Consider the following 25,801-nt stretch of genomic DNA (forward strand, 5'->3'; position numbering starts at 1 on the left):
AGATGAAAATTTGCACAATTCTTTAAAACCCAATTTGTTGAGTTCAGATAGTAATTATAAACATGTGACTTTCAATTATCTGGCTCTTTCTTAGGTTCGGTTCCTGAGACTTAGAGCGACCACCCATGTCTGCCTGCTCTGGGCAAAAGCACCTGACAAACAGGTAATGCCATTGAGGATGCCAGCTACAGAGGAGAGTCCCACAGACAAAAGGAGACTGGCATGACTCATTCACCATGCCCGTGGCACCCCCAGAGGGTCCCAGCACCAGGTGGCCTGAGCTGGAAGACCCGAAGGCTCCAGACTGAGTTGGGGGTAAACACAGGCCCCCAATAACCTGAAGCCCCAGGGCGTGCGCTGGGCGGAGCTGAGCTGTCTACACACATGGAGCCAAGCTCCTGGCAGATGCGAGGAGAGCCCCTGGTGTTGCCCTGGACAGAAGCCACCCGACACCAGGGACTCACTTCATATTTATTTCTGGTGGTGAGTGGAGTTTGAAGAGCTGCCTCCTCCCCCTCGGATGGCGTGGACCGCCGTTGGAGATGATGCAGGGTAGTGTCCAGGGCGGATAGGCTTGGCTGTGTCCAACCGACAGAAAAGAGAGAAGAGACATTCAGAAAGGACTTACACAGCTGCATCCAGATACCTCCTGGTCACATGCAAAAACCAAGAGGCACAATCTTCTCATCAACGTTGCAATTCTTATTGGTCACCAGACTTTTCTGAAGACAGGAAGTTTGCCCTTCTATTAGCACACTTAGCTAACCCAAGCCACCCAATATTCAGGGGACAAAGAGACCTTATTTATCAATTACTTCAATTCTGATTAATGAAGATTAGAGACAACAGACTTTCAGTTTTATCTGAGGCAGATCTGTAGGTCCTGATGAGTTCCAACAGCATCTCCCTATAACTGGATGCAGAATTCTGTCTATGATGCATTTTTAGGGGAAGAGGTCCACAGGTTTCAGGAGATTTTCTAAGGGTATAAAAACCCAGTAAATCCAGTGAAGCACTAATCTATGATCTTAAAACTGGAAACAAGGAGTTGCTGGTTTCCCAAGCATCTGTAGAGCAGTATCTGATAAGAAATGTATCTGATAAGAAATATTATTACATATTATTGGAGATATTTCCATCTAAGAAGAAGAAAAAAATGCTCTCGAGAGACATCCCTAAAATCTCTTTTCCTCCTATGGCTCTATCCCAGGAACTATGACTCAACAGCTACACTCTCAGTCTTTGCAGGTAGAACATCCAAATCCAGGCATGGAAGGGGCTAGATGTCCAACCCCCCATGCACTCACTGATGCCAGGCCTGGCTCCTCCAGGGTATTTCCAGACCTGTACTTGCAAAAGACTCTCCCTGAGACTTCTAGCTACATACAGCTCCTTCATGGTTCTGCCAAGTGCAAACCACAAGGGGCCTGCAGGCTTTGCTGAGCAAGCCCTATACTCTGGTATCTCTGGGAGAGTGTACCTCTGTTTACAGCCAAACCCCTCTGCCGGCAGCCAGGGCTGGCTGGCTTCTTTGCTCAGCTCGGTAATTTTGAAGATCACCATGTCCTCTGGAATCTCAAGGAAGCGCGTGTCTGGCGATCCCATCTTGCCAGGATGGACGCCGGGTACTGGGAGGCCCTGGCTGGCCTGCACAGGGCATCTGGCCCGTGGAGCCCTCGCCTTGTATCAAGGGCCGGGGTACAGGCGCACGTACCGATCTGGGCCGAGTGAGCTCTCCTGGCCATGTTCTTGGCCCGCACGGCCTCCTTGATGCGGTCCACCTCCTGCTGGTAGCGCTTGCGGTCCCGCATGGCGTTCTCCTTGGCCTCCTTCAGCGCGCTCTCCAGCGCCTTCACGCGCTCGGCCGTGGCGCGCAGGCGCTTCTCCAGCTTGGGCAGCTCACAGCGCAGGTCTGCATTGTCCCGGACCAGCTGCAGGGAAGGGAGAGCTGGGGAGTTCGCGGAAGGGGAGGCAGGAGCAGCAGACCCCGCGCTGGGGGGCTGAGAAGGCCACAGAGGAGCAGGTAGAACCGCCACCCGCTGTCAGGCTGTTCTGGAAGGGCGTAAGACCATACACTCTGGGAGCACCCAAGGGGAATAAAAACCCCACAACCCAAGACGCAGATTTGGCAAACAGTATTCACAGTTTGGAGAAAGTGAAGAGGGGAGTAGGCTAGAATTAGAAGCCACTTCCAACTGTGGGAAACATTCAGGCTTGGGTGGGATTTGCTTCTTCTTTTGTTTGAGGGGCGAGGGGGAACTTACAGGAGAAAATTGACTACTCCGACGCTGGCATGTGAAAGCTAAGAAACGCGAGGCCAGCTCGGACATGCTCTCGAAAGGCGTTCATGTTCTTGAGCTCTCTGAAGGCCTCCTTCAGAGAGGACACGTTGTCCACAGCAGCACAAGGTTTGGAGTGTAGCCAGGGTCTAAGTAACCCAGGAATACTGCTCATTCTTTATGATCCAAGACTCTCAATTCAGAAGGAACAGACTCACCCGAGGTTGAGGATGGGCCAAAAGCCAGTTCTGTTATTTCCTGGTCATCTGACCAGGTATGAGTCATTCAACCACTATTAAGTCCACATACTACATAAAAGGACCATTGCGGGAATGCAAGTGGGTCAGGAAATATTTGAAAATCAGGAGTGCTATATGGGTTGAACTATTGCTAGGTCCACACCTGTTTTCTTTACCCCTATCTCCCCACCCAGTCCCAGCCCCAGTGCCCGGTACAGAGTAGGTTTTTAATAAATATATACTGAATTCGTGAATAAAATTAATGAATCTCAGGACTCAATTTCAAGTCCCCAGCAGTTTCCGCTTTTCTGTTTCTCTTCAACAGTTTGCTTGAATGACTTCAACCACGTTGAATCTGTCATCCTCCCTTTGGGCAAAAGTGCCGTCATCAGTAACGTTGAAGAGCATGTAACAAGTCAAAGAGAAATGACATCCCCTAGAGTATGTGGTCCATTGCAAAGCTGAACCATTTTTTTCAGATCCCAAATCTTGAGGATTTAGGGGAAACCATCATGAACATTTCCGCATTTAAACAGAAAGGAGAGGGCCAAGAGGAAGGGGACATGTGTGTACCTATGGCTCATTCATGTTGATGTATGACAGAAACCAGCGTGATACTGTGACGCAATTATCTTTCAATTAAAAGCAAATTTTAAAAAATAAGCAGAAAGGAGACAAATAACCTGCCTGAATCATCAGTGGGTTTGGACATGGTTATTGCTCTCTGTCGCTCTAAACAAACTCCAGGGTGTCGCGGGAACCTGAGAGGATGCCCAAGAAACAGAGCAAGCAGAAAGGGGTCTGGTGCCGGCCCCAGTTCTCCCACTTGTGGGATGAAGCCAGTGGCTTCCCCTCCTAGTCTGTTTCTCGTCTCTAGAAACAGGAAGCCTGAACCAACTCAGTGTCCTCTGCTTTGTGTTCTGTGGAGTCTTTGGGTCCACAGAGTATCCTCAAAAGCATCATGGGACACACCGAGGCCAGCTGGGCTCAGAGGCTGGAAAGGGAGGCAGAATGAAGAGACACGACTGAACACCCTGCTCCCCAAGCCCCAGAGAGCTCACACTCTATTCTTTTTATTTGGCTTCCTTCAAAGAAAGTATTTTATATACAGAGGGAGCCACTGAAGACTAAGAGCTCAAGGTCCCTTCTGACGCTGATGTTCTCTGGTGACGTTGTGGTCCTATTACCCTCCGTATCAGAGCTCCTCCCTCAGTGGAGCCAAATGCAGCGACTCTCCTTTCCAGGAGAGAAGGAGAAACAGGGACAAGCTGGCACAATCCTCCTACCTGTTTGTGAACCTTGGTGAGCTGCTCCAGATTATTCTCCAGGAAGGAAATTTTCTGCTTCTGGGCAGCACTGCCTCCTCCGTCGTCACTGTCCAGCTCTACACTCTGCATCAACACAAGGGGTCAGCAGAATCAGCCTCCAAACTGCCCAGCGGCAGCCCCAGCATCATGCGGAAGAGCCATTCTAAATATCTTTGGGAAGAAATCCCCAATCCTACTAAAGGTTTATTCTGAAAATGAAAATAGAGCTTCTAGAAGTTGAGACTCAACAGTCTTCCCAATTAATTCCCTTGATCGGTATCAAACATGCTATTTTTTAGATAGCTGACCAAAAATATTGCAATCTACTTTTGAAAGATACAGATTAGATACAGTTCTCTTTGTGAATATACCTCTCCCTTGCAGGTAGGTGAACAGACACTTTTCTTTTCAAAAGGAAGTGTGTCAAAACTCATTAAGAAGAACTAATGGGAAAACATAAGCCCAAGACCTAAATTTGATTTCAAAACATCACAAGTGAGATAATGAGTCATCAAGCTGCGGGAAAGTGCCTGTGGTCCCACTGGGCAGTCTCCATGGTCTCTGCTTGTCCCTTCAGCTTTCAATTACATGAGATTATTTAATGAATCCATCCCAGACCAGTCGAGGCATCTGTGTGTTGTGCTGGACTGACACTCGAAATTTATCAGATCTTGAGATTAACAAAAGCACTGTTCTCCCAACACTTCCATGCTGAGTGGCCACATAAGTTAGGAAATACATGTACAAACACATCCTGGAGTCTAAAAACGGCAAAGCATGCTTATTTTGTCTGATTACAAAAGATATCATCACTCTTTCTGAGAGGTGGTGGCCACACGAGCATCTCAGACCTGTCTCCTGGGTCTAAATCCAGGGCTCTTAAACCCAGAAGGTTTGTTAAAACTCAGATTGCTGGGCCCCACCCTAGTCTTTGGTCTGGTCCCAAGCTCTAGGGCCTTCCCTGATAGCTCAGTTGGTTAAAGAATCTGCCTGCAATGCAGGAGACCCCGGTTCGATTCCTGGGTCAGGAAGATCCGCTGGAGAAGGGATAGGCTACCCATTCTGTATCCTGGCCTGGAGAATTCCATGGACTGTATAGCCCACGGGGTCACAGAGTCAGACCCGATGAGCGACCTTCACCCAGTCTCTGAGTCAGTGGATCCAGGGTGGGTCTGAGAATCTGCACACCCAGCAAGTTCTTATGTGATGTGAGTGCTGCTGGCCAGGTGACCACACTTTGAGAACCACTGGTCTAAAAGCAGATCCTCCCCAGAGAGTCTTACATCACGAAATCTGGTCCCAAGCTCTGCATCCTCCTTGGAATACTTCCTCCCCCAAGCTGAGTCTTTTCAGTTCTTATCATAATCTCTCTCGTCTCTGTCTTCATCACCTCTGCTCTGGCCTCTCTTTACTCCCCGATCCAGGTCCTCTGATCATTTCTATGTTGTTGATTGTGGTCACTACCTACCTTCCTGATCCCTGCCACTCAAGCCTTGAAATCTCCCATCATCCTCCACCCTCTTTCCTTATTTTGATTTCCAGCCCTCCAAACTCACTAGAATCATGCTGCCAAGTGCCAAGGCAAATCCATGCTCTGAACCTCATCTGGACACTCCCTCCACTGCTCAGCATCCTTTTGCTTATCTCCAGAAAATCCCTCACAGCTGCCCGAGCCTCCTCCAGCCTCCGTGGGCTCCCCATTCTCTTCCTCCTTCTCCACATTAACTGAGAAAGTCAGAGTTGTTGAATGTATCTCTTCCCCTGTCATATATCTCCTTGCTAATGTCTGGTTTCTCCACTTCTCCTCTCTGAGAAAGTATGTCCCTTCCATTTACCAAGCCATATATACTCTTCTATGCTATCAATTCTATCCTCTCAGATCTGACCCTATCAATCACCTCCTCTTTTTTTTTCCCTCAAATAATATACTTCATCTCTTTTCCCTGGCTCCTGCACACAGACCCCCATGCACACACTTAAATACACCTCTGTCCATCCTGTTACCTCTGGGTATGCTCACTGCTCCTCATCCATCACTTTTTCAAAAGCCTCCTTGCTGTTTCTCCCTCCTCGCTCCTGAGACCTCTGCTAACTGCTCTGGGGGTTCACCATTCGGAATTCCCCAAGACCACCACTGCGTGTGGCACAAAATGCTCAGACTCAGAAGTCACACCGACCTGGATTTCAGTCCTATCTCTGGCTCTCCCCAGCTCTGTCATCTCAGGTCAGCGGAGCCCATTCCCACAACCGTAAAACAGAGCACAAAGGACCAATTACGTGGCTGCTGGGGACAGGAGGCAAGACACGTGAAGTTAAAGTGCTTCATACACTCTGGCCTGGCCCCTCACAGCCTCCTAACAGGGAAACAGGGGGGTCTAGCCCCTGGTGTTTCCAGGTTCCTGGCATCATTCACCAGGCTAAGGGCCACGCTGTCTATTGAGAGCCCTCTGGGTTTTCCCTGCGTCACTCAGAGGTTTTCACACTGCAACCAGATAAATATGTGTTCCTTTGAAATAAAGGCCAAGGAAAGGATGATAGCTTCCTTTCACTAAGAACGAAAAGTCAGATGGAAAAATGTTCCCAAGTATTTTTCCCCCCGCTGGCACATTCTTTTAATCATATTCTCTGGTATGAAGTAATTTTTAAGCATCACCAGCTAGGATTTAAGCAAGTGATAATGATTTAAGCAACTGAAAATGATTCTTTCTGGCCAGCTTTTCGTTTCTCCTCAATCCCATTCATATGAACTAGAACTCACTTTTTTAACCCGCGCAGTCAGATCCTGGACAAAGAGTTTACGGAGGTTATGTAGAGTCTGGAGTTCTCGAGACTGGAAGAGAAAATCGTTAAAACACCGCTTAAGTGAGGACACACAACTTATGACACCATTGGCACCAGACCATCAACCCCAGCTGCCTCCACAAAGCTCTGCAAGCCGCCTGTCAAGGCCATGGGACCCTCCGCTTCCTGTGACCTGCCCACCGTCGTGCTCTCCCCCTCCGCCCGGCATCTTCCCAGGGCTACCCCAAGGCACAGAGCCTGGGAACTCAAACAAAGATACGGAAACTAAACCGAAGCCTGCTCGTTTGCTCTGTTTTAAATAGAACCTTTTTCCTCCCTTTTAACCATGAAAACTTGAAAGCTTTCTCATAAAAATTCCTAGTGAGTTATGTTATAACAGAATGGACTCTTTTTTCACTCTAATTTATTGGTGTACACAAAATGCCAACAAATTTTAATGAAAAGTTACCCGCAATTTCTCCCACCCGAGCTGACCAACATTTTTCATGTTCCCACACCCCTCTGGCCCTGGTCTATAGACTTTTTTTGCCTCACATCACTGAGCTCATGGGACATTCCACCTGGTGACCCTGGGCAAAGTATCTAACCTTCCTGTGCTTTTTTATTTATAACATGAGGATAAAAACAATAGTTGCTTTATAGTTGTTGTTATCAAGATTAAATGAGATTATTCTTATAAAACTCTTACAACAGTTTCTGGCACATAGTAAGTGTTCAGTAAATATTAGCTAGTATTACTTTATTGATGCATCATAGTTGGCAGCTATTTCTTCCTTAGGCTTTTGCTGTTGCTATAACTTTCCTATAGTTAACTTCTTCGGAGCATTTTCTTCCCCCTTAAATTTGGATTGTTTTCTACTAATGAACACTTAGGAATTAGATTGCTAAGACAAAGGTCTGAGTCAAACCTGGTGCCCTCTGTTAACAAAGTCAGAAAACCTAAATGTTTCCTTCCATTTAAGTCTCCATGTATTCATCACAAGACCTACAACCAGTTCCGTGAAAAATATTTTCCTATGAGGAGAGAAATACACTCGCATTTGTATTTTTCAATTTGTTAAAATTGATCTACTCTCACACAGAACATCAAGGGATGGAACTAACAGAAGCTTACAGAAAAAAGGACAAAACAGGCTCCAAAGCCGTGGAAACAATAAGCTTCTGGGAATAAAGGTTCTATGTTAATTTTAGGTCTTATTACTGGGTCCAATTCCATAATAGTGCTAAAATAAAAAGCACCTAAAGTCAATTGCCTCCTCAGATGAGGCAAATTGCTTTCTGCAGGAGGCCCAGCGGGCCTGCTGTTGGGAACGCCGTGGACACAGTGCATGTCTGGGGTGGAGCCACCAGCTGGCAGGTGGGGGTGGTGGGGGGGGACAGCTCGACGCTGTCAGCGACACAGCCGCGCTGTCTGCACCTCTGTCCCAGGGAGCTCCATCCTGGCCCTCTGCTCTGCAAGCCTCCTTCCTGCTTCAGGTAGTTGATTAATGACTGAACTATAACCACAGAAAATACTTTCCATGAAAAACATCAGCACCCCACAGGGAAATGAGAAGAGAAGACCTAGGCGCCTTGTCAAAAGGCCAGGCGATTCTTCGCGGGCAAACACCAAACAATCCAGAGACCTGAGCTTGGTGACTTTCTCTCATTCTTGTTTGGTATTCTAGAAACAGTTTAACACAGGCAGTTCAGACCTTGGAGATGGTTGATAGCCCACATGTGTATGCTTAGGCAACTCCCATTTGGCGTCCTGGGGCCTTGAATTTTCCTCCCTCACGTGCATTATTTCTTCCTCCACCCCGACTGCTTTCCTTCAGGTCTCTCCTAGCACAGGTGCTGCCCCTCCATGTAAAAGTCAGGGCTCAGCCTCCTGTCACAGTGAGGGTGGGACCACAGCGGTGGAGACACAAGGTTCACCAACGCAGAGGGAGGAGGGGTCTAGCCCCAGAGTCCACACGAAGTGTCCTGGTAAAGCCAGAGGGCTGCCTGGGGTCCCAGAGACGTCCCCACTGGCCGGCTGGCCTTCCCAAATGTCGCCCCTGGAGGGGGCTTTACAGACCTTGGTCCCTCGTGGCAGGTCCCACCCTGACCTTTCCCAGACACTCCAGGAGGCAGAGCAGCTTGAGCTGAGGAAGGATCAGGAAGGGTCAGCCAAAGACAGTGAGCCACCTCTGAGGAACACTGACAGCGTGGGGAGGATGCGATGGAAGGATAAGTAGTAACACCCGCGTCTAGACTGGCACAGACTGCAGGGCTCCAGTGTGGGGACTGAAACGTTCGTGTGTGATGCATGTGCGTGTATGTGGACGGAGAGCGAGGGCTCGTGGGGGGCTGTATTGGTGAGTCTGTCCACGTGTGAGGGACTGAGTGTCTGAGTGTGTGTATGGTGTTGGGGGTGGGGTGGGGAATGGATGCAAGGGTAGGGAGAACCAGTGTATCTGAGGAGGCTAGTGAGGAAAATGTGTTGTTAAAAACATATTCAAGCAAATTCCCTGGTTGCCCAGTGGTTAGGACAGCATGCTTCCATTGCAGGGGCACAAGTTCGATCCTCGGTTGGGGAACTAAGATTCCACAAGCTGAGCGCGCACACACACACACACACACACACACAGAGAAAAAAAAGAAATGTAGTCAACAGAGCAAAGTAACATGCTCACAAGTAAGTATGAAAGAGAGAAATCTTATGAGTCTGGGAGCGAGAGTACGTGGGGTGAGTGTGAGTGGACGTGAGGGGGGTTGTCAGAGTGAATGAGCAGAAGTGAGAGTATGCCAGTGAGAGTGTGTGGGTGGCCACGGGGGTCTGTGCATGTGTGTGTCAGCATGTGATGGGGATGTGCTGAGTGTGTAAGAGCTTATGAGTGGATGAATCCAGGCATGAGCATGTGATAGTGGGGACCTGTGGGTGTGAGTGTATGTGAAGACATGTGAGTGAGTGAGAACAAGTGATTATGCGCAAGTGTGGGTGAGACCATGCGAGGGAGAGAGGAAAACAGTGAGTCTCTGGGTGTGAGCATGAAAGGTGTGCTAGGTGACAGACTGAGACAGAGAGTGCATGAGTGTAAAGGAAGATACTGAAATACTGACCTCCGGCTGGTGGGAATATAGGAACATTTTAATGGTCAATATTTTTCTGAATTGTTATATACGATTTATGATTATGAATATCACTTCTCCAGGAAAACAGACATAGATAAAGCAACTTCATGGCTTCATTTCGGTTTCCCCTCCAGCCGCTCTGCCCACTGTCTTCTCCACCAGGCTCAAGAGGCCCAACTTTCTCAACAGTCATTCTACTTCTGTCCTGAATGGTTTGTGCCCTTAGAGCCCCCATCCAGCCTTGAGGAGTAGCCAACTCTCACCCAGGGGCCCACGCACAGCCTCAGGTCCAGCCCTGATCAACCACCTGCTTCCAGTCTAGGGTCACCGAATTCCTGGATTCAGGTTCAGTCCCTCAATAGTTCACATGACGTATGGATGGAACCAGTATGCTTGCCTATATCTAAACAACATGTCATGTGCAATGACTGGATGTGTTTTCACCAGATTTAGAAACTATGTCGGGATGTCTGTCTTCAAACACAGGCTGTATGGTACTCGGAAGGGCTCTTGAGAGCCCTTGGCACCAGGCAGCCATCCACAAGGGCAAATAAAACAGAAGCAGACCGGGAGACAAGCCCAATGAATTCAGATGTAGGACAGAGCAAAGCAACCAGGGTCTCACATGGCGAGCCCTTCTTCCAAAGGGAAGTGGACCTGCCACTCCTCTGCCACAAACCCTGCAGGTCTCAAAGCCGAATCTGGCCTGGCCCCCCTTCTGCCTTGACCTCTCTGTGCCTGCCTCCTACCCCGCCTCTCCTCTTGGCCACAGACAGACTGATCTCCCTGCTATTCCCCAAATGTGGGTCGTGGACTGACCTCAGGGCCTTGGCACAGGCTCCTCCTCCAGATATCCCCACGGCTCCTTCGTTTTCCTATTTAAGTTCCTGCTCAAATGTTACCTCCCAGTGGGGCCTCCCCCAGCCAGTATCCTGTGCCTCTTCTATAACCATCTAGTGGAGACCATGATCTACTTCCTTACTGTTCACTGTCTTCCCCACGTGAAGGACAGCTTCACAAGGCCACCCTCTTCTCCTGTGTATTGATCCAACCCAAGCACCTAAAAGAAACAGTCCTTAGCAGGTGCTCAACAAATACCCATTGATTGTTGAATGGAAGTAAGCACAACGTGCAAGAGGTGGCAAAATTCCAGACACTGAGTTGAGTTTAAATCTCATCAGGACTCCAGGGTTACACTCCTAAAGATGGCTGGATGGTTAGTCACTGTGTCAAGACCTAGGGAATAAATTCTACAGCTCTCATGTTTCCATAAGAAGCTTTATGTTTAAAATTATACTCAAGAAAGGCATGCACAGATAAAATTTTAGAAGAAACAAATTCAAAAGATCATAAACTAATCTGGTCTTTGAGACTAAAATGAGTTGGGAAACACATCAACATACCACTGTCTCCTCCAGCCCTTTGAGGTCCTCTCTGGCTTGCTCCCTTTTATCATTGAGCAATCTATAAAACAGAAAGGAACCATGAACCACCGAAGGGGCATCAGAGATTCTCACAGACACCATACATCTGCAGATAAATCAGCAAAACAAACCAACTCACCAGCTCAGGGTCTGTTTTTAAATTGGCCCGACCTAACCTGAATATCTTGGTACCTGAATCTCCAGTGTGGACTGGCGGAGATTTCATGGGGATGAGAGAAAACAGAGGAAATATTTAAAGCGTACTCACAAGAGCTTTTCCAGTTTCATTTCTCTCTCTTGGTCCTCTATTTTCAGCTTGTTATAATCAGAACTGAGCTTCTCCTGTTCTAGTTGCAGTTTCTGATTCAAACTGAAATGAGAGGAAACAGCAACGCATTCCACATCACCCTGAGATTCTGAGTCATGCGACTGAAGACGTAATTCTGTTCCAAGCCCATTAGCTCTGTGCAATAAGGGTGACAATTCTGGAAGATTTTGAGAGATCAGAGAACAACCTCACAGCTTCCTCCCTGCCCAAGTGAAAACTAATTTCTGGGAACATCTAAGAGGCATGAAACATAAGGCTTTAAGAATGTATTTATAGCTGGCTTATGCAAGAGCTCTGGAAGGGAAAAAAAAATGAGATGGGAAAGGGGCCAATATTTTAAAATAGGGAAAGAGGGCCCAGTAAGAATTCTTTTTCTGCCCCACAGATGGTACGCATGCACTCCCGGAACCTTATCTGGCCACTCTGACCTTCCCCTCCTCTCTGGTCCGATGCTCTGAAAACATCTCCCAAGTCCAACTCCCTGGCTGACACAGGGACCATTCTGCTCTGTCAGGTCTTTGGGTGAGGGAGGAGGGGGAAGCGAGGCAGTGGTCAGAGAGAGGAAACACAAAGAAAGTCTGGGCTGCTGCAAGAAAGAAACTCACCACCTGGATGGGAACACCGGGTCATTTTATGTACCCCAGTCCTTGCCAGGTGGTGCTAGTGGTAAAGAACCCACCTGCCAATGCAGGAGATATAAGAGGCGCAGACTTGATCCCTGGGTTGGGGAGATCCCCTGGAGGAGGGCATGGCAACCCACTCCGGTATTCTTGCCTGGAGAATCCCATGGACAGAGGAGCCTGGTGGGCTACAGTCCATAGGGTTTCAAAGAGTTGGACGTGACTTAGCATACGTGCTATCCTCATAAAACCTTTTGTATTCCCATGCCCGCATGACCATACCGAATAGCTTACACACTATCTGAAGGAAAACCCAGAGGCCAGATGAAAGGCATAGGCCAAGGAAACTCCCCCCACCTGTCAACTCATTCAGAGACCCTCCATCTCTCTCACCTCCATTCCCTCCCTTCCCTTTCCTCCCAGTTGAATGATTTGTGGGTGATTCATCAGAATAACAAATAAAAGCCATCCTTAAAGGCCGAAAGCACAACCGGAGAGGCAGCATGGGGTGGCCCCAAGGGAGAAAGACGATGCTAAGTGCTTTCCTAGGTAGACTGTGCACAAAGTCTACCCATGGCATCATTTACACTTTTGCTTTTAAAATGCAAATGTGCGGTACAAGCAAAGAGATTTGGATCAGTAGTCTGGAGAATAACTCCAACTCTAGTTTGATTCCTGTTTAACAGTATGACCTTAAGGAAATCATTTAGCTTTGATTCTGTATAGAAATCTTGTTTCTTCATCTATAGAAACAGAAAGGAGGGAACCTTTAGTCTAGACTGGGGTGGGGGACATGGGGGCATGGAATGAACTGTATTTCAGCATATTTCAATATAACTGGTTTCTTTGTTTTTCTCTTTTATTTGGGACATGTAAACACATTGTTCTGCAAAGGGACTCACTGTGCAAAAATGTTAAGAATCCCCAGGAGAGGATCCTAAAGGTGCCTCCCAGCCTGGGGACTTGTGTTGATGATGTGGGAAGATGAGAGGAGTGGGGAGGGGTCGTTACTGAGCAGGGGGGCTGTTCAGCAGCAGCTGCAACAGAATGGCCTTGAGAAGGAGTCACTGGAGCCCAGCTGCAATGATGTCCTCGAGCACAGACAGACACCCAACAGCATGGGTCCCTAAGAGTCCACGTGTGTGACCTGGTGGCTCCAGGTTGTAGAGACACAGGTATGTGTTGGGCGAGGAGGCAGCAGGAGCTGACAGTCTCCTCTGGAGCATTTATTAACCCAGCAGAAGCCCCGAGTCAGGACCAACTCAGGTTTTTTCACACCCTCACAGGAACTCATCCCCACCTACAGGGGCACGTGTCTGTCCATGTGAGTCATCAATGTGTCCTGCTCTGCAGGGCACCAGGCAGGGCAGCTGGGCCAACCTGCCACCTGCCCACCAGAGCCCTCAGAGGTTGGATTCCAGATGGGGAACAGACCTCAGAAGCATCACAACCCAGCTCCCTGTGACACCAGGGCGGAGCCCAGCGCCCACAGGGCAGGAAAAGCAGAGACCTGGGCTAGACGCCACATCCCTCCAGGCTGGCACAGGGTCTGTGCCCGCCCCCATGCCCTGCGAGTCCCCCGGGGCAACTCACTCCCGAATCTCATCGATGATTCTCTGCTTCTCCTCGATTTCATCCCGGAGTCTGGACAGCTGCTTCTGATGGGCTTCCCGGTGACTCTCCATCTGCTGCTCCAGCGCCTTCTGCAGCCCAGGCCAGCGGAAATGTGTCAGCCGCTGTCAGCTCTCGGCCCACGCGGTGCCAAGACCGGGTCGCTACCTCCTATCCCACCTCCCTCAGCTGCCAGATCCCCACACGAGGGCCCAGGACCTACCCTGCTTTATAGGGACAACAATATCCAAGGATCTGTTAGAAAACTGAGTGGTTCCCATGGACAAATGACCATATTTCATGAGGAAAGGGTTTGCCTCTGACCTTCCACAGCTCACCTGCGCCACACAGCTTCTCTCGCCAGGTCACCCTGAGGTCACTGACCTCTTACTACCTGGTTGACCTCAGGTCATGGCACCTCTCTGAGCTGCACTTCCCCACCAGTAAAATGTCAATAATCTCCCGGCCCTGTCCACTGCATGGATTTATGATGATGCTCCAAGCAGACCTTTCCACCAAAGTGATGTGAACCCAGGAGAGGCCCAGCCAGGTGAGGCAGGGTTGTTGGCTGAACAGCATGGCATCACTTTAACTATGGGACTCACACCCAGTGGAGCTTGGGGCTTGTCTAAAACTATTCCAGGTGGCTCTAGTGGCAAAGAACCCACCTGCCGATGGTCGGAAAGATCCCCTGGAGAAGGAAATGGCAACCCACTTCAGTATCCTTGCCTGGAAAATTCCATGGGCAGAGGAGCCTGGCAGGCTATAGTCCATGGGGTCACAAAGAGTTGGACATGACTGAGCAACTAAGCGTGCGCACATATGCACACACACACAATCAAAAGTCCTACATTTTCTCCTGTCTCATTTTATCCACCTAAAACACTTATTTCCCAATCTTCTTTCCCACATTTCCATTTCTGTTTAAAATGTGACCAAAATAAAGACCCCTGTGTTTGAGATGAAAATTCAAATTGGGGGTATTTCTTTAAAAGATAGGGAGGAGGTGCTTCCTTCCATTCAAAAGAGGGGTGACTGTTTCTGCAGAGGCTGTGACAGCTGGCCAGCACAGCTACTAGAAGGTGCACTCTCTCCCTCTTGCTCATGAGTGGGAAGAGAAATGTACTGAAGCAACATAACTATTGTCTGCAGACATCTCAGTGGGCCTGGACACCTGCACGTCCATCTCCATCTCACCTCTAAGTCCAGCCACCCTCTGAGAGCAGCTCTGCAGCCCAGCCCCAGTCCCGCCCCCCTCCTTCCTACCTCACTTCACACATCTTGGAAAGGATCTGGATTTTCCCAGATGAAGGAGATCTAGTCCCAGGGCGTGCGGGGCTCCTGGAAAGGGCTGTATACATACCTTCATTTCCTCGGCATCCTGTAACCGGGTCAGATGCTCCTTTTCCTTATCCTGGAAGCTGACTTCATGCATTTTTTCTGTTTTGAATTTTAAAGGATGATGTAAAAGATTTAACTGGCAGGATTCCCATCCAAAAGTAAAAATTAAAAAAAAAAAAAAACACAAAAGAAAGGAATATGGTGAAACATCAGCTTATTTCACCAAGGTACCACCGTGGAATAAAGGAACATGCCTCTGAAGGGGGACTTCTTGAATGTCACTCTCAGATACCCTCCACACCTCAGAACTTCCAGCTTGTTAAATCAAGGCTGATCTCTCCAGGGAGACTGTGGAAGTCCTCCGGGGAGAAGGGCGATTGGAGGGGACATGTGATCCGGGAGCGGTCATGCTGGACCTGACGGGGCTGCCACTCCGTGCCCTCAGAGGACTGCGCCCCCCCAGGCCTGGTGAGCCACTCCTGCCAGTGTGCATAAACATGCATCGTCACCAACAATGCTCTCTGCAAACATTAGTGGTATTTGGATTCCTGCCACTATTAGAGTTTCGGAAAGAGCTAATTTACCTCCCATGGGTATTCTCTAAGAATCTGGAGCAGGAAAATAATCTAGGGACAAGCACAAAGCAAAAAGAAACATAAAATAACTCTCTCCAGACTAAGCAGGGAGCCCACGCTGTGTGCTGGGGCATGGTGCAATGAGATACACCTCTGGGGAGGGGGCATGAGCCCCACCCTCCTCTCGGCCAGAGGTCTCGCCGAGCCCAGTGGACCATGAGCAGCCTCAGGTGGAGGGACCAAAAGGGTTTTTCCGACAGTGACATTCAAGTCATTAAGTATTCTCTCCACTCTGTTTCACTTTACTCCAGTGTCAACTACAAATTGGCACTTGCCAAGGGCATTTGCCATCTGCCTCTGCAGAGACTGAACCCTGTGCTGCTGCAGCTGTTGACCTTCGACCCGCCCTGAAGGGAGCTCAGAGTGGAGGAACGAGGCATTTTGTGCTCCAGGGAAACTGGTGGAACGGGGTTTTAGACAGATATTTTCAGGAAGTGATTTCATGGTCCCAATCCTTGCATCTCCTCATATCTAGAAAAGCACTAAATATCTTCATGGTGAAATTTAGCTCCTCATGGCTAGCAGAAAACCTTATGTAAGATAAGAGCCTGACTGTGTGAACTCCCCCTTCACCAAAATCCTATATACTGACCTTCCCACACTACCTTGTTGGAGCACTTTCTCAGAGCTGTCTGAGGTGCTATCTCCTGGGCTACAGTCCTCATTTTGCCCCAGATAAAACTTAACTCGCAACTTTCACGTTATGCATCTTTTTTAGTGAACATCAGCTATTCTTGCTTTGATTTTGTTTCCACTCAGTGGCACCACTGCAGAAGCCACTGACCAGAGGGAAAGCTTCTTTTCCATGTCAGCTTTTGGGTAGAGCATTCTATTCCCAACATCCCTTATCTCATAAAGAAAACCTTGCAAGGTCATAACGGGGGTGGGTGTTTTCTCCTTTTTTGTTAATTTACATTGCCATTTGAAGCAAAATGTATTTACTGAGCAAAGAGACAATACAACAATAAATAAAAAAGGATTAACACTGTCACTAATCCTGTTACCCTACTAAAACCACGTTCCCTTCAAATATTAATTTTATAGGCCTTCAAACCTAAGTATCCGCTGATTTTTAAATGTTATAACCACAGTAAAGATAAAATTACATATTATGATGTTTAATCTAATGCATTGTAAACACTGTTGCTTGGTCTTCACGTATTTCATCTCCAAGATGAAAAAAAACCTATTCTTTTAAACCACATACCATAGTTCACTTAACTGTTGGACATTTAGGTGATTTCCTTTTTTCCCACTAATATAAACAATGAATTCTTGAGAATTCTGCAATGAATATTTGAGATTTGAGGAGTAAAAGATATGAAAAGTGTTAGCATGATTAATATGTATTTTCAAAATGCTTCCCAAAGGGATTTTACCAGCTTTCTTTGCAACTCTGTGTGTTCCCGTTTCACCACAACACATACATCATTAATTCTGTCCTGGTTTCTACATTTCCAGTCACTTCTCTCGAATCTCTTCTATTTATTCATATTTATTGAGTGCTTCCTATGTGCTGAGCACATTCTTCCACAAACAGGTCAGGAGACTGCCTGGAAAAGGCAGAGTGTGCTCAAAGGACGCAAGATGCAGGGGAACCGTGGCTGCAAGCTCAGAGTTGAAATTTAGAGCAGCAGGACAGCAGGGAAAGGCTGGAGGTCTGGGGCTGGACACAAGGTAGAACTTGATTTTGTAATCCTCCCTTGGGATGCAGCACGTGGCCAGCCTCAAACATGCTCGGGTTTCGCCCCTCGGTCAATGAACGGAGCCAATTCTTAATTAGGATGAAGGACAGTGACAAGGAAGCTGGAGACGCACAGAACCAGACGAGCATCTGGCAGGCTGAATGGACGGGCCTCGGTGACAGAGTGGAGGCAGGAGGTGAAGAAGGGAGAGGATTCTGACTTGGGCAGCAGGGTGGACTGAGGGGAAATGCAAACAGAAGCCAATATGGGGTGGGGGCAGTCTTCTAGATGGTTCTCTACCCCCTACCCCACTCCAATTATGCCACTGTTTTCAGTGGACATACAAATGGTTTAATTGGGCAAAATTAAACATCAAGAGTCCAGCCAACTACAGTGTGTCTGATTCAGGCCAACCGCTGGACACCTGCAAAGTGGTCAATTGCTCACCTTGGGCTCGGAGCTTGGCCAGCTCTTCACTGAGCGAGTCCTGGGACTCTTCAAGCTGTCTCCTCTTCTGCTCCATGTTCTGCATGTAGTCCGTCAGGGATTTGATCTTGGCTTCATGCTTTAAACAAGCAAACAGAAAGGGGGCTGTGAATGACTAGCGAGTGATTATCCTGGCTGGCCCAGGACTGTCCAACAGGAAAACGCAACAGAAGAGGCGTTCTTGACTCCTCTGTTTGAGTCCCAACAGCCAAGTGCCTATTCTGCCCTTGGCTTGGGATCTGGGATCACAGGCTAAGACAGTCTTCTTTCTCCCATGTGCTTCTCTGCCTCACTCCCCTGCTCATGGCTTTCCTTACCATGTCCTTCCTTACCATCTATTAAACTGAAATACCAAAGCCCAAGCTGGTTTTCCTCTTTGTAAAAAACAGAGTCTGCTGGAAAGAAAGGGGCTGGAAGAGTGTCAAGGCTGTGGGCTTCATTCTTTGAACCTGCACCTTCGGATTTCTTCTTTGGAACTCAAGTATTATGTCTTTACACTTTCTGCCTTTCAAGCACAACAATTCCTATTTCAGAGATCTGGTTTCCATTTTCCTCTCCCTAGGAAGCTCTCCCCAACACCCTGCCAGACATGGGCCTGGCTGGATCCTTCTTACTTGGGCCCCAACATTTTCTTATAGCACCTAACTTCTATTTGATTCATCTATTTTTTTTCTACTTGTTAGCTCCATGAAAGCACAGAATTAATAAATAATAATGGAGTGAAGGAATAAATGAATGAATGAGAGCTTGTGACTGAACAGGAATAGCAGTCACCTCGAGGCAGATGGAAATATGCAGACACCTCCTCCGCCATATCTGCACGGATCATATTTAGGCAGGAGGACCCTGGAGATGGAGCTCTAATGTAATGAAATAACCTCTGGGAAATGGGACTTTGTTGGAGCAGATATTTTATAAGCACAGCTTTTGGTGACAAGGATGAGTATAAACAAAGGAGATAATAGCATTTTAGCTGGAAATATTTTGTCAGGTTCTTTAGATCATGTCAGAAAATAAAGAAACAAGGTTTTTCTTACTTTTGAACCCCAGGCAACAATGACTTAATCTTTGGTTTTGTGTAAACTGTGGCAGAGTACAAAATAGCACCTAAGGGAAAAGTGTATTTGTTGCCAATGCAGAAAGCACTGTCTAACCAACACAGTTATTCTTTAACCCCAAACCATCGTAATATTCTTGACTCCAATCTCATACACCTTGAGTGTGTGTCACTCTTAAGATCTGGGCAACTGGGGCCCCAGTCCTGGGCCTGACACTTCAGAGCACCCCACTTGGGCAGTCCTCTGGCTGTACCCCAGTCTACCGAGCAAAGTTCTATGCCAAGGGAGCGTGCCCACTTGGAACCCACATCCTCTTCTAGATCACAGTGAGTCTGGAAAACTAGAAACTCCTTACTCTAATGACCCTAAGGTCACCCCTCAGGAGCAGCAGTGCAGCTTCCATCATCCATTTACATAGATTACAGCTGACACAGTTGCACAGCTCCATCAGCTCACAGAACGTGTGGAAGGGGCCTGGCTTGGACGTGAAGGCTGATGTGTCTAGATGGAAGGAAAGACAGTGGGCTTTGGGCCGCAGGGCCTCTGTCTGTGCATTTGCGTTGGCCTTCAAATCTTAGGGACAGAGTGCTTCAGAAGCACATGCTCTCAGAGTAACAGGTGACCTGGAAATTAGACTTGAAGGGTACTATGCCCTACTGTTTATCATTCTTCTTCTCAATTTTCATAAATTATAAAAATGTCAAAGAGTCCAGCAAACCCAGAAAAGTGGTATAAATTTCACCCATAAACCACTCTATCAACTATTTCCCCCCTATATTCCTGGTCTTATCTAAACAAATGCATATTTTACCAAGTTGCAAGGTATAGCATAGGCCTGTCACTCGGCATTTCCATTTTTATTTAACTTGATATAATTATACTTTCCAAATGACTAGGTTGCATACATTTTTGGTAAGAGCTGCATAATGTTCTTCCATGTAACTTTATGTTATTAGTCTCTCAATAAATAGTTGCCTATTTTATTTTATTAAGATAAAAGTAATACTGCAATCCACATCGTCCATATAAGTGCTGATATTTTAAATCAGGGAATGATATTATATGAAAAGAAAAATTTTCACTTTCATTACCAATGAAAAATGCTATAAGTGAAATTACTGGCCAAAGTATACTTATGCTTTTGATTCCCAAGGTGCTTTCCAAAGGGACTGACTAAATTATACTTTTTTCAACAATGTATATAAATTTCACTATTACATATCAGCACTGACTAATCTCTTAAACACTTCTTTGCTTACTATGTTATTTATCAAATGGAAACTTTATGCTTTAATTTGCATCTCTTAAATGATTACAGTAGGAGAGGAGGCTGGAGATGGTTGTATGATGACACATTCCTCTGTTTAAAAGCATACAGGATGAAGTATGCTTTCCTCTGCTTCTCAGCACTGTCAGATGTGCCATTACACGCTGGTATCTGCTCTCCCCAAATGACTTTAGCTATTTCAATGCCTGGACTGAGGCAGTGAGCAGCACACACTGGACCACTCACAGAAGCCTCAAACCCAAACACCAGCCTCAGGTGCAGTGGCAGACCAGAAACAAGGCTGCTGTTTTCTGAAACCACCATGCTAAAATGAAAATGCTTTCTAATGGACAGAAGAGTACCTTATCACTGGGGCTTGAAAATCCCTGCAAGGCTTTGAGTTCCCACACAAAGGTTTGAGTGCCAGCTCTGCCTTTCACTGGCTATCTGAGTCTGGACAGTATATTTAATCTTTCAAGTCTCATTCTCCTTATCTAAAAAGCAAGGGCAATCATAACACCTGCCTATCAGAATTTTTCTAAAGATCAAGTGAGAGGTTGCATGTAAAGTGCTTAACACAGTATACAGGGCACTGTAAGCACTCAGTAAAATGTTTCCTGCTACTGCCATACTGGTAGTGGCGGCAGTTTTTATTGTCCCATATTAAACTGGATCTGGGGGGTTTCATGTTTGGGAACACATGTAAGAATTAAAGATTTTAAAATTTAATAAAAAAAAAATAAAAAATAAAAATAAACTGGATCTGTGGTAGAGATTAGAAGATCAAAGAATCCTGCCTTAGCTGAGACGTGTTTTAGGTCCCACCCAATCTTTTCCACTTTTCCAGGGAAGCCTGGCATGCGACAACAGTCCATGGGGTGGCAAAGAGTCGGGTACCACTGACCACTGAACTGAACTGAACTGAACCTTTTCCATTCATTATACATCACTATCTATCCTACCTATCTACCTACCTACTAATTTATAAATAGCTAGATAAAGATATGTAGATACATCCCTTAAAAAAAAGACTGAAGGTAATTCATGTAATTTGTACAACTAAACCTAGCCTTAAGAATAAGCCTGGCCGGTCACTGCCTGGGAGGCCATGGATAAGTTCATCAGTTGTCCCTATTAGGTACCATCAGCCTTAGTAGGAGCGTGGAGGAAACAGATATCCAGAGCACAAGGGTGTGACATGATGAACAAAGGCGTGGCCTACCTGGGAGATGAGCAGCTGGCAGGCTGCCAGCTCCCGCTCGCTGGCATTCATCTTCCTGTTGGAGTCCATCTGGGCGCTCTCGAGCTGTTTGCTGCGGTTCACCAGAGATTTGACCTCCGACTTCATCTTGCTGATGTACAGCCGGGCCATGGTGAATTCCTCTTCAATGACTCCGTTCACATCTGCCAACTGAGCACAGGAGGGAACCACTCAATGACGCCTAAGACTGCCAGAGGTTCACAGGGCCCTGAAACCTGTCCATGGGGATGTCTGTGGATTTCTGGGTTAAGAATCCCTAATCACAGGACCACAAGCTGAGAACCACAAGTTGAACTATAGGTTCAACCTGACGTTCTCTGAAACCTCAGATAAAACTTCCAGTGAAAAACCTCAATTAATATAATCTTCAATTAACCAGGTTTTTCATTACAATTGATTTTCTAGAATGAAAGAGATGATATCAGTAGAAAAAATATTGAAATTTTAAAAAGAGATAACTCTGAAGAGGTGTTCCTTACATTTCTGGAAGGGCAGCAAAACCCAGTGTTCCTAAAGGTGATCCGGAGTCCCAAAAGAAATCATTCAAAACTTCAATTATGTTCTCTACAGTCTGTTATCCAGAGAAACAAGCAGTCTAAGAGCTTGAACATGTTTCTATAAGCAAAGGTTGAAATACAGAGGATTCTCTATATAGTTCTCAATTAAAGAATCTAATGAACAAGAACATGTTATCACCAGAAACAGCTCTGGATGAAAGTTTTCCTGCATGACTTCTCATTATGACCAATGTTTCCTTGCCCCTACCTGCCTGCACACAGGGATCTCGCTTAGTTAAGATCACCTGAGAATAACGGTTTAAATTCACCTTTAGAAGAAAAGATTCTGACAATAAGAATTCTTCTACTATCTCATATTTGTTGTCTAATTTTCAGAGCTCTACAGGATACAAATAATGCAGCAAGATACTTGGGATAGAAACCCACTTGCTGAGATGCAGAGATAGCCTTGAGGAGCAAAGTAACTGCGAATATTTTGTTTAACCACCAGAGGGCACCCTAGCACCTCAGGAGAAAACAAGAGCCCTCTCCAGTACCCATCCCACGAACAGAGGCTTCAGTTTAAGACAGTGATTCCAACTCTTTTTTTGATGTTTCACAATACACTCCATCTGCCCACTTTTGTCATTATTGCTGTCATTAGCTCATCGTATGACTATTTTTTTCAGTAAACATTTAAGAGCTATGAACACGGTAGTGGTCTATCAACCCTGAAAATTGGCAGCAGGTAAAAAGTACACAGGACAGTGCTGAATGCCTAAAATCTGGTGTCAACCTTCCCCTAAAAATTCCCCAACAATGTTGCTAAATGTCTCACGGTCAATCAACACAATGCAGGGTCCAGGTTCACAGCAAGAAAATCCACAATTATCAACATCTGACTCCATCTTACTTGAACAGAAGCGAAAGTGAAAGTCTCTCAGTCACTTCCGACCCTCTGCGACCCCATGGACAATACAGTCCATGGAACTCTCCCGGCCAGAATACTGGAGTGGGTTACCATTCCCTTCTCCAGGGGATCTTCCCAACCCAGGGATCAAACCCAGGTCTCCCGCATTGCAGGCAGATTCTTTACCAGCTAAGCCAGCAGGGAAGCCCCTTACTTTAATGGAGGTTCTTCCTAATCAGTTACACTTCTGACTGCCAGCGATTTGCCTACCAAATCCACTCATTACACTTCTTTCATAATCCAGTATCATGGAGATAACAGATGAGAAAACCCCACAATCTTTAAGTTCAGTTTTATCCTTGTGCCTTGGTGATCGGTCCAACATGGTACAGAGATGAGAAACTCATTCTTTAGCCTGACCAAGTGTGCCCTGTGTATTGTCTTTCTGTATAAAGGTAAGGGGACATCCATCTCTTTTGTGTGGAATTCACAACCTATACCAGCTCCTGGGGGTGAGAACATTGCTGAACCGAGATAGGGTGTCGTGGGAAGGAAGTAAACACCTCCTCCTCTAAGACGTTCTTCAGCTGAGGGCACATTGTGTTCTATGCCCAGGTGACATCTGAATTGGAGATGAGTAGAAAAAAAATAAATTACAAAAATGGGCATTCTCCAAAGTGAGAACTGGGTATTTCTTCCCTCAAACCAGAACAATAACTTCTGAAGCCTATACTTATTCTAGGAAGTCAAAAAGGAGATTTTGAATCTACACCTGATGGGGAAAAAAAAAAACCGTACTCCAAGCAAATATTAACTGCAAGGTTTCTTATCACTTACAAGCTCATATATGTAATCATATAACTTCAGAGTTTTCAGTAATTCCAATATACTGTTATTTTAAAAAGAAGAATCAGAGTTTGCTGCTGTAGGCTTATTTAATAACTCTCCTCTGGGTCTGACAGTGACTGGAACGTATGTACTAGACCATGAGGCCCAGTGTGGATGGCTAATTCAGCAGAAGAGACTGCCTCCCCCTTCCATCTTGCCTGTACAGGAATCACCCTCACCCACGTCTCTAGAGCATACTGCAGTCATCCAAGGTGCCATTTCTAGGCCAAGTAAAAGGTAAGTGAAGTGACTGTTCACATTCTAAGACCTAGAAAGTCACTTGTTGTTGCTGTTTAGTCACTCAGTTGTGTCCAACTTTTTTGTGACCTCATGGACTGCAGCCCGCCTGGCTCCTCTGTCCATGGGATTCTTCAGGCAAGGATACAGGAGTGGGTTGCAATTTCCTTCTCCAGAGGATCTTCCCAGTTCAGGGATCAAGCCCCCGTCTCCCGTGTCTCCTGCATCACGGGGAGATTCTTTACTGCTTGAGCCACCAGTTGAAGCCCTACAAAGTCATAACGGGACTTTAAAAATCCCTATTAGAAAAAGCGGCTACGGGCTCTGAGCCAGAGGTTTTGTGGTGAGAGTGGGTTGTCAAGCAAAAGCCAATCAGGCCAGGGGATGGAGCCCAGTTTAAAAAAAAAAAAAAAAGAAAAGGCGTCTAGAAATGTCAGTTTTATTTACGAGTGCAGCACAGAGCCAAGGTATGATAAAGTTGCCTCCCAGAGGCTGAGGAGCAGGAGGGGAATGAAGAAGCAAGCCCTCTTGGAGGTGAGGACCCCAGCCACCATTCTGTGGGGACTGGAACTCACACCCTAGCCCCAGCAGACCCCAGGCTGTGCTGAAGAAGGTGATGAGAAGGGAGCTATCGGTGATGAAGGCTGACTTCAGGCCCAGGATCCGGAACGGTTTTATCTGCATCTCTGGTCCAGCCACAGCCAGGTCCCTCATGGAAGCGGGGCCCAGAGTCTCTGTCACCTGCTTGAATTTCTTCACCTGCATCTCAGCTAGACCTGAGGTCCGAAGAAAACTAGGCAGCTAATCCAATCCATTTCGTTTACTCAACCTCAACTTGTTATTCTGCTTGTGGCTAGAAATCTGGAAACCTCTGCCTTAAGGAAAGACCGGTGACATTGGAACATGAAAAGAGGAGGCTCACTAATAAGCCTGGATGAAGCCAACACAGGCTCATCTTGTTATTTGCTGCTCTCATCTTGCTTTGTTGACTTAAGTATTGCCTGGACTCTGAAAATGCCCCCAGACGTGACCGAGCTGGAGAAATATGAGTTCTGTTTCTTTGCTGTTCAGGCCTGCTGTATCCTAGAACTGATGGCTGAGAGAGACTCCGGCAGCCATCTTTCCTTCTCGCCCCAGAACACTACCAGGGGGACTGAATAGGATTTTTAGGAATAAAAACACAAGATCACCAAAAAAGATTTCCTTGATCTCATTTTTTAGATCAAAAGAATTATATCAACTGAATACTCATTGCCAATAAGAAAAGCATCTGTACCCATGATGATAGATTTAAGAAATAGATGCATAACTCATGCAGTTCCTGAGCTGACCATCTTCAAGATAATCTGGACTCATCATTTTACAAATTAGGAATATGAAACCCAGATAAATAAAGTAACTTGCCCAAAGTCACATAATTACTCTCCTTTAATGCTCATTGCCATGATGAATTTTTTTCCTTATAATTACAAACTAAATCATAATTGTAAGAAAAAACCAGAGTGATTAAGAATATGATGCTATCTAAGTGAAAGTTATCAATGAAATTAACTAGGGCATCCAATGTCTGGAATTCAAAGATATCTTAAAAATATTCAAAGTACTTAAAAATAATCTCAATCATACTTCATATTCCCAAAGGTAAGACTCTTTCTTTTTAAATTCCAAAGTACCCAGACACTCCTTGATTTCATTAGCATTTTTCATCAGCTCTATTTTAGAACTTGGCATAAAAATATCTTCCTTTATCATTATCAGCAGCAGGCACCAACTTCCCATAAATCAACTGCACCTTCATATTGCAAGGACCATTTAATCACCCCAACCTCA

At 46.4% G+C, this 25,801-nt stretch overlaps 1 protein-coding gene across 2 annotated transcripts in view; it reads right to left on the minus strand.

The window, feature by feature from the left end:
* Positions 1-471: 471 nt before the first annotated feature.
* The window catches only part of KIF5C (kinesin family member 5C), a 147,302-nt gene continuing 121,972 nt past the window's right edge, over positions 472-25,801 (minus strand). For both annotated transcript variants that reach the window (XM_068967916.1, XM_068967917.1), the window contains exons 16-25: positions 21,401-21,589; positions 17,815-17,932; positions 15,070-15,146; positions 13,689-13,798; positions 11,416-11,517; positions 11,127-11,187; positions 6,584-6,655; positions 3,805-3,909; positions 1,715-1,931; positions 472-578 (exon numbers count right to left, since the gene is read on the minus strand). In XM_068967916.1, coding sequence (XP_068824017.1) covers positions 472-578; positions 1,715-1,931; positions 3,805-3,909; positions 6,584-6,655; positions 11,127-11,187; positions 11,416-11,517; positions 13,689-13,798; positions 15,070-15,146; positions 17,815-17,932; positions 21,401-21,589 — 1,158 coding nt within the window. The remainder of the gene's footprint in view (positions 579-1,714; positions 1,932-3,804; positions 3,910-6,583; positions 6,656-11,126; positions 11,188-11,415; positions 11,518-13,688; positions 13,799-15,069; positions 15,147-17,814; positions 17,933-21,400; positions 21,590-25,801) is intronic.

This window comes from Capricornis sumatraensis, chromosome 3, assembly GCF_032405125.1.
Source record: "Capricornis sumatraensis isolate serow.1 chromosome 3, serow.2, whole genome shotgun sequence".
Taxonomy (NCBI): domain Eukaryota; kingdom Metazoa; phylum Chordata; class Mammalia; order Artiodactyla; family Bovidae; genus Capricornis; species Capricornis sumatraensis.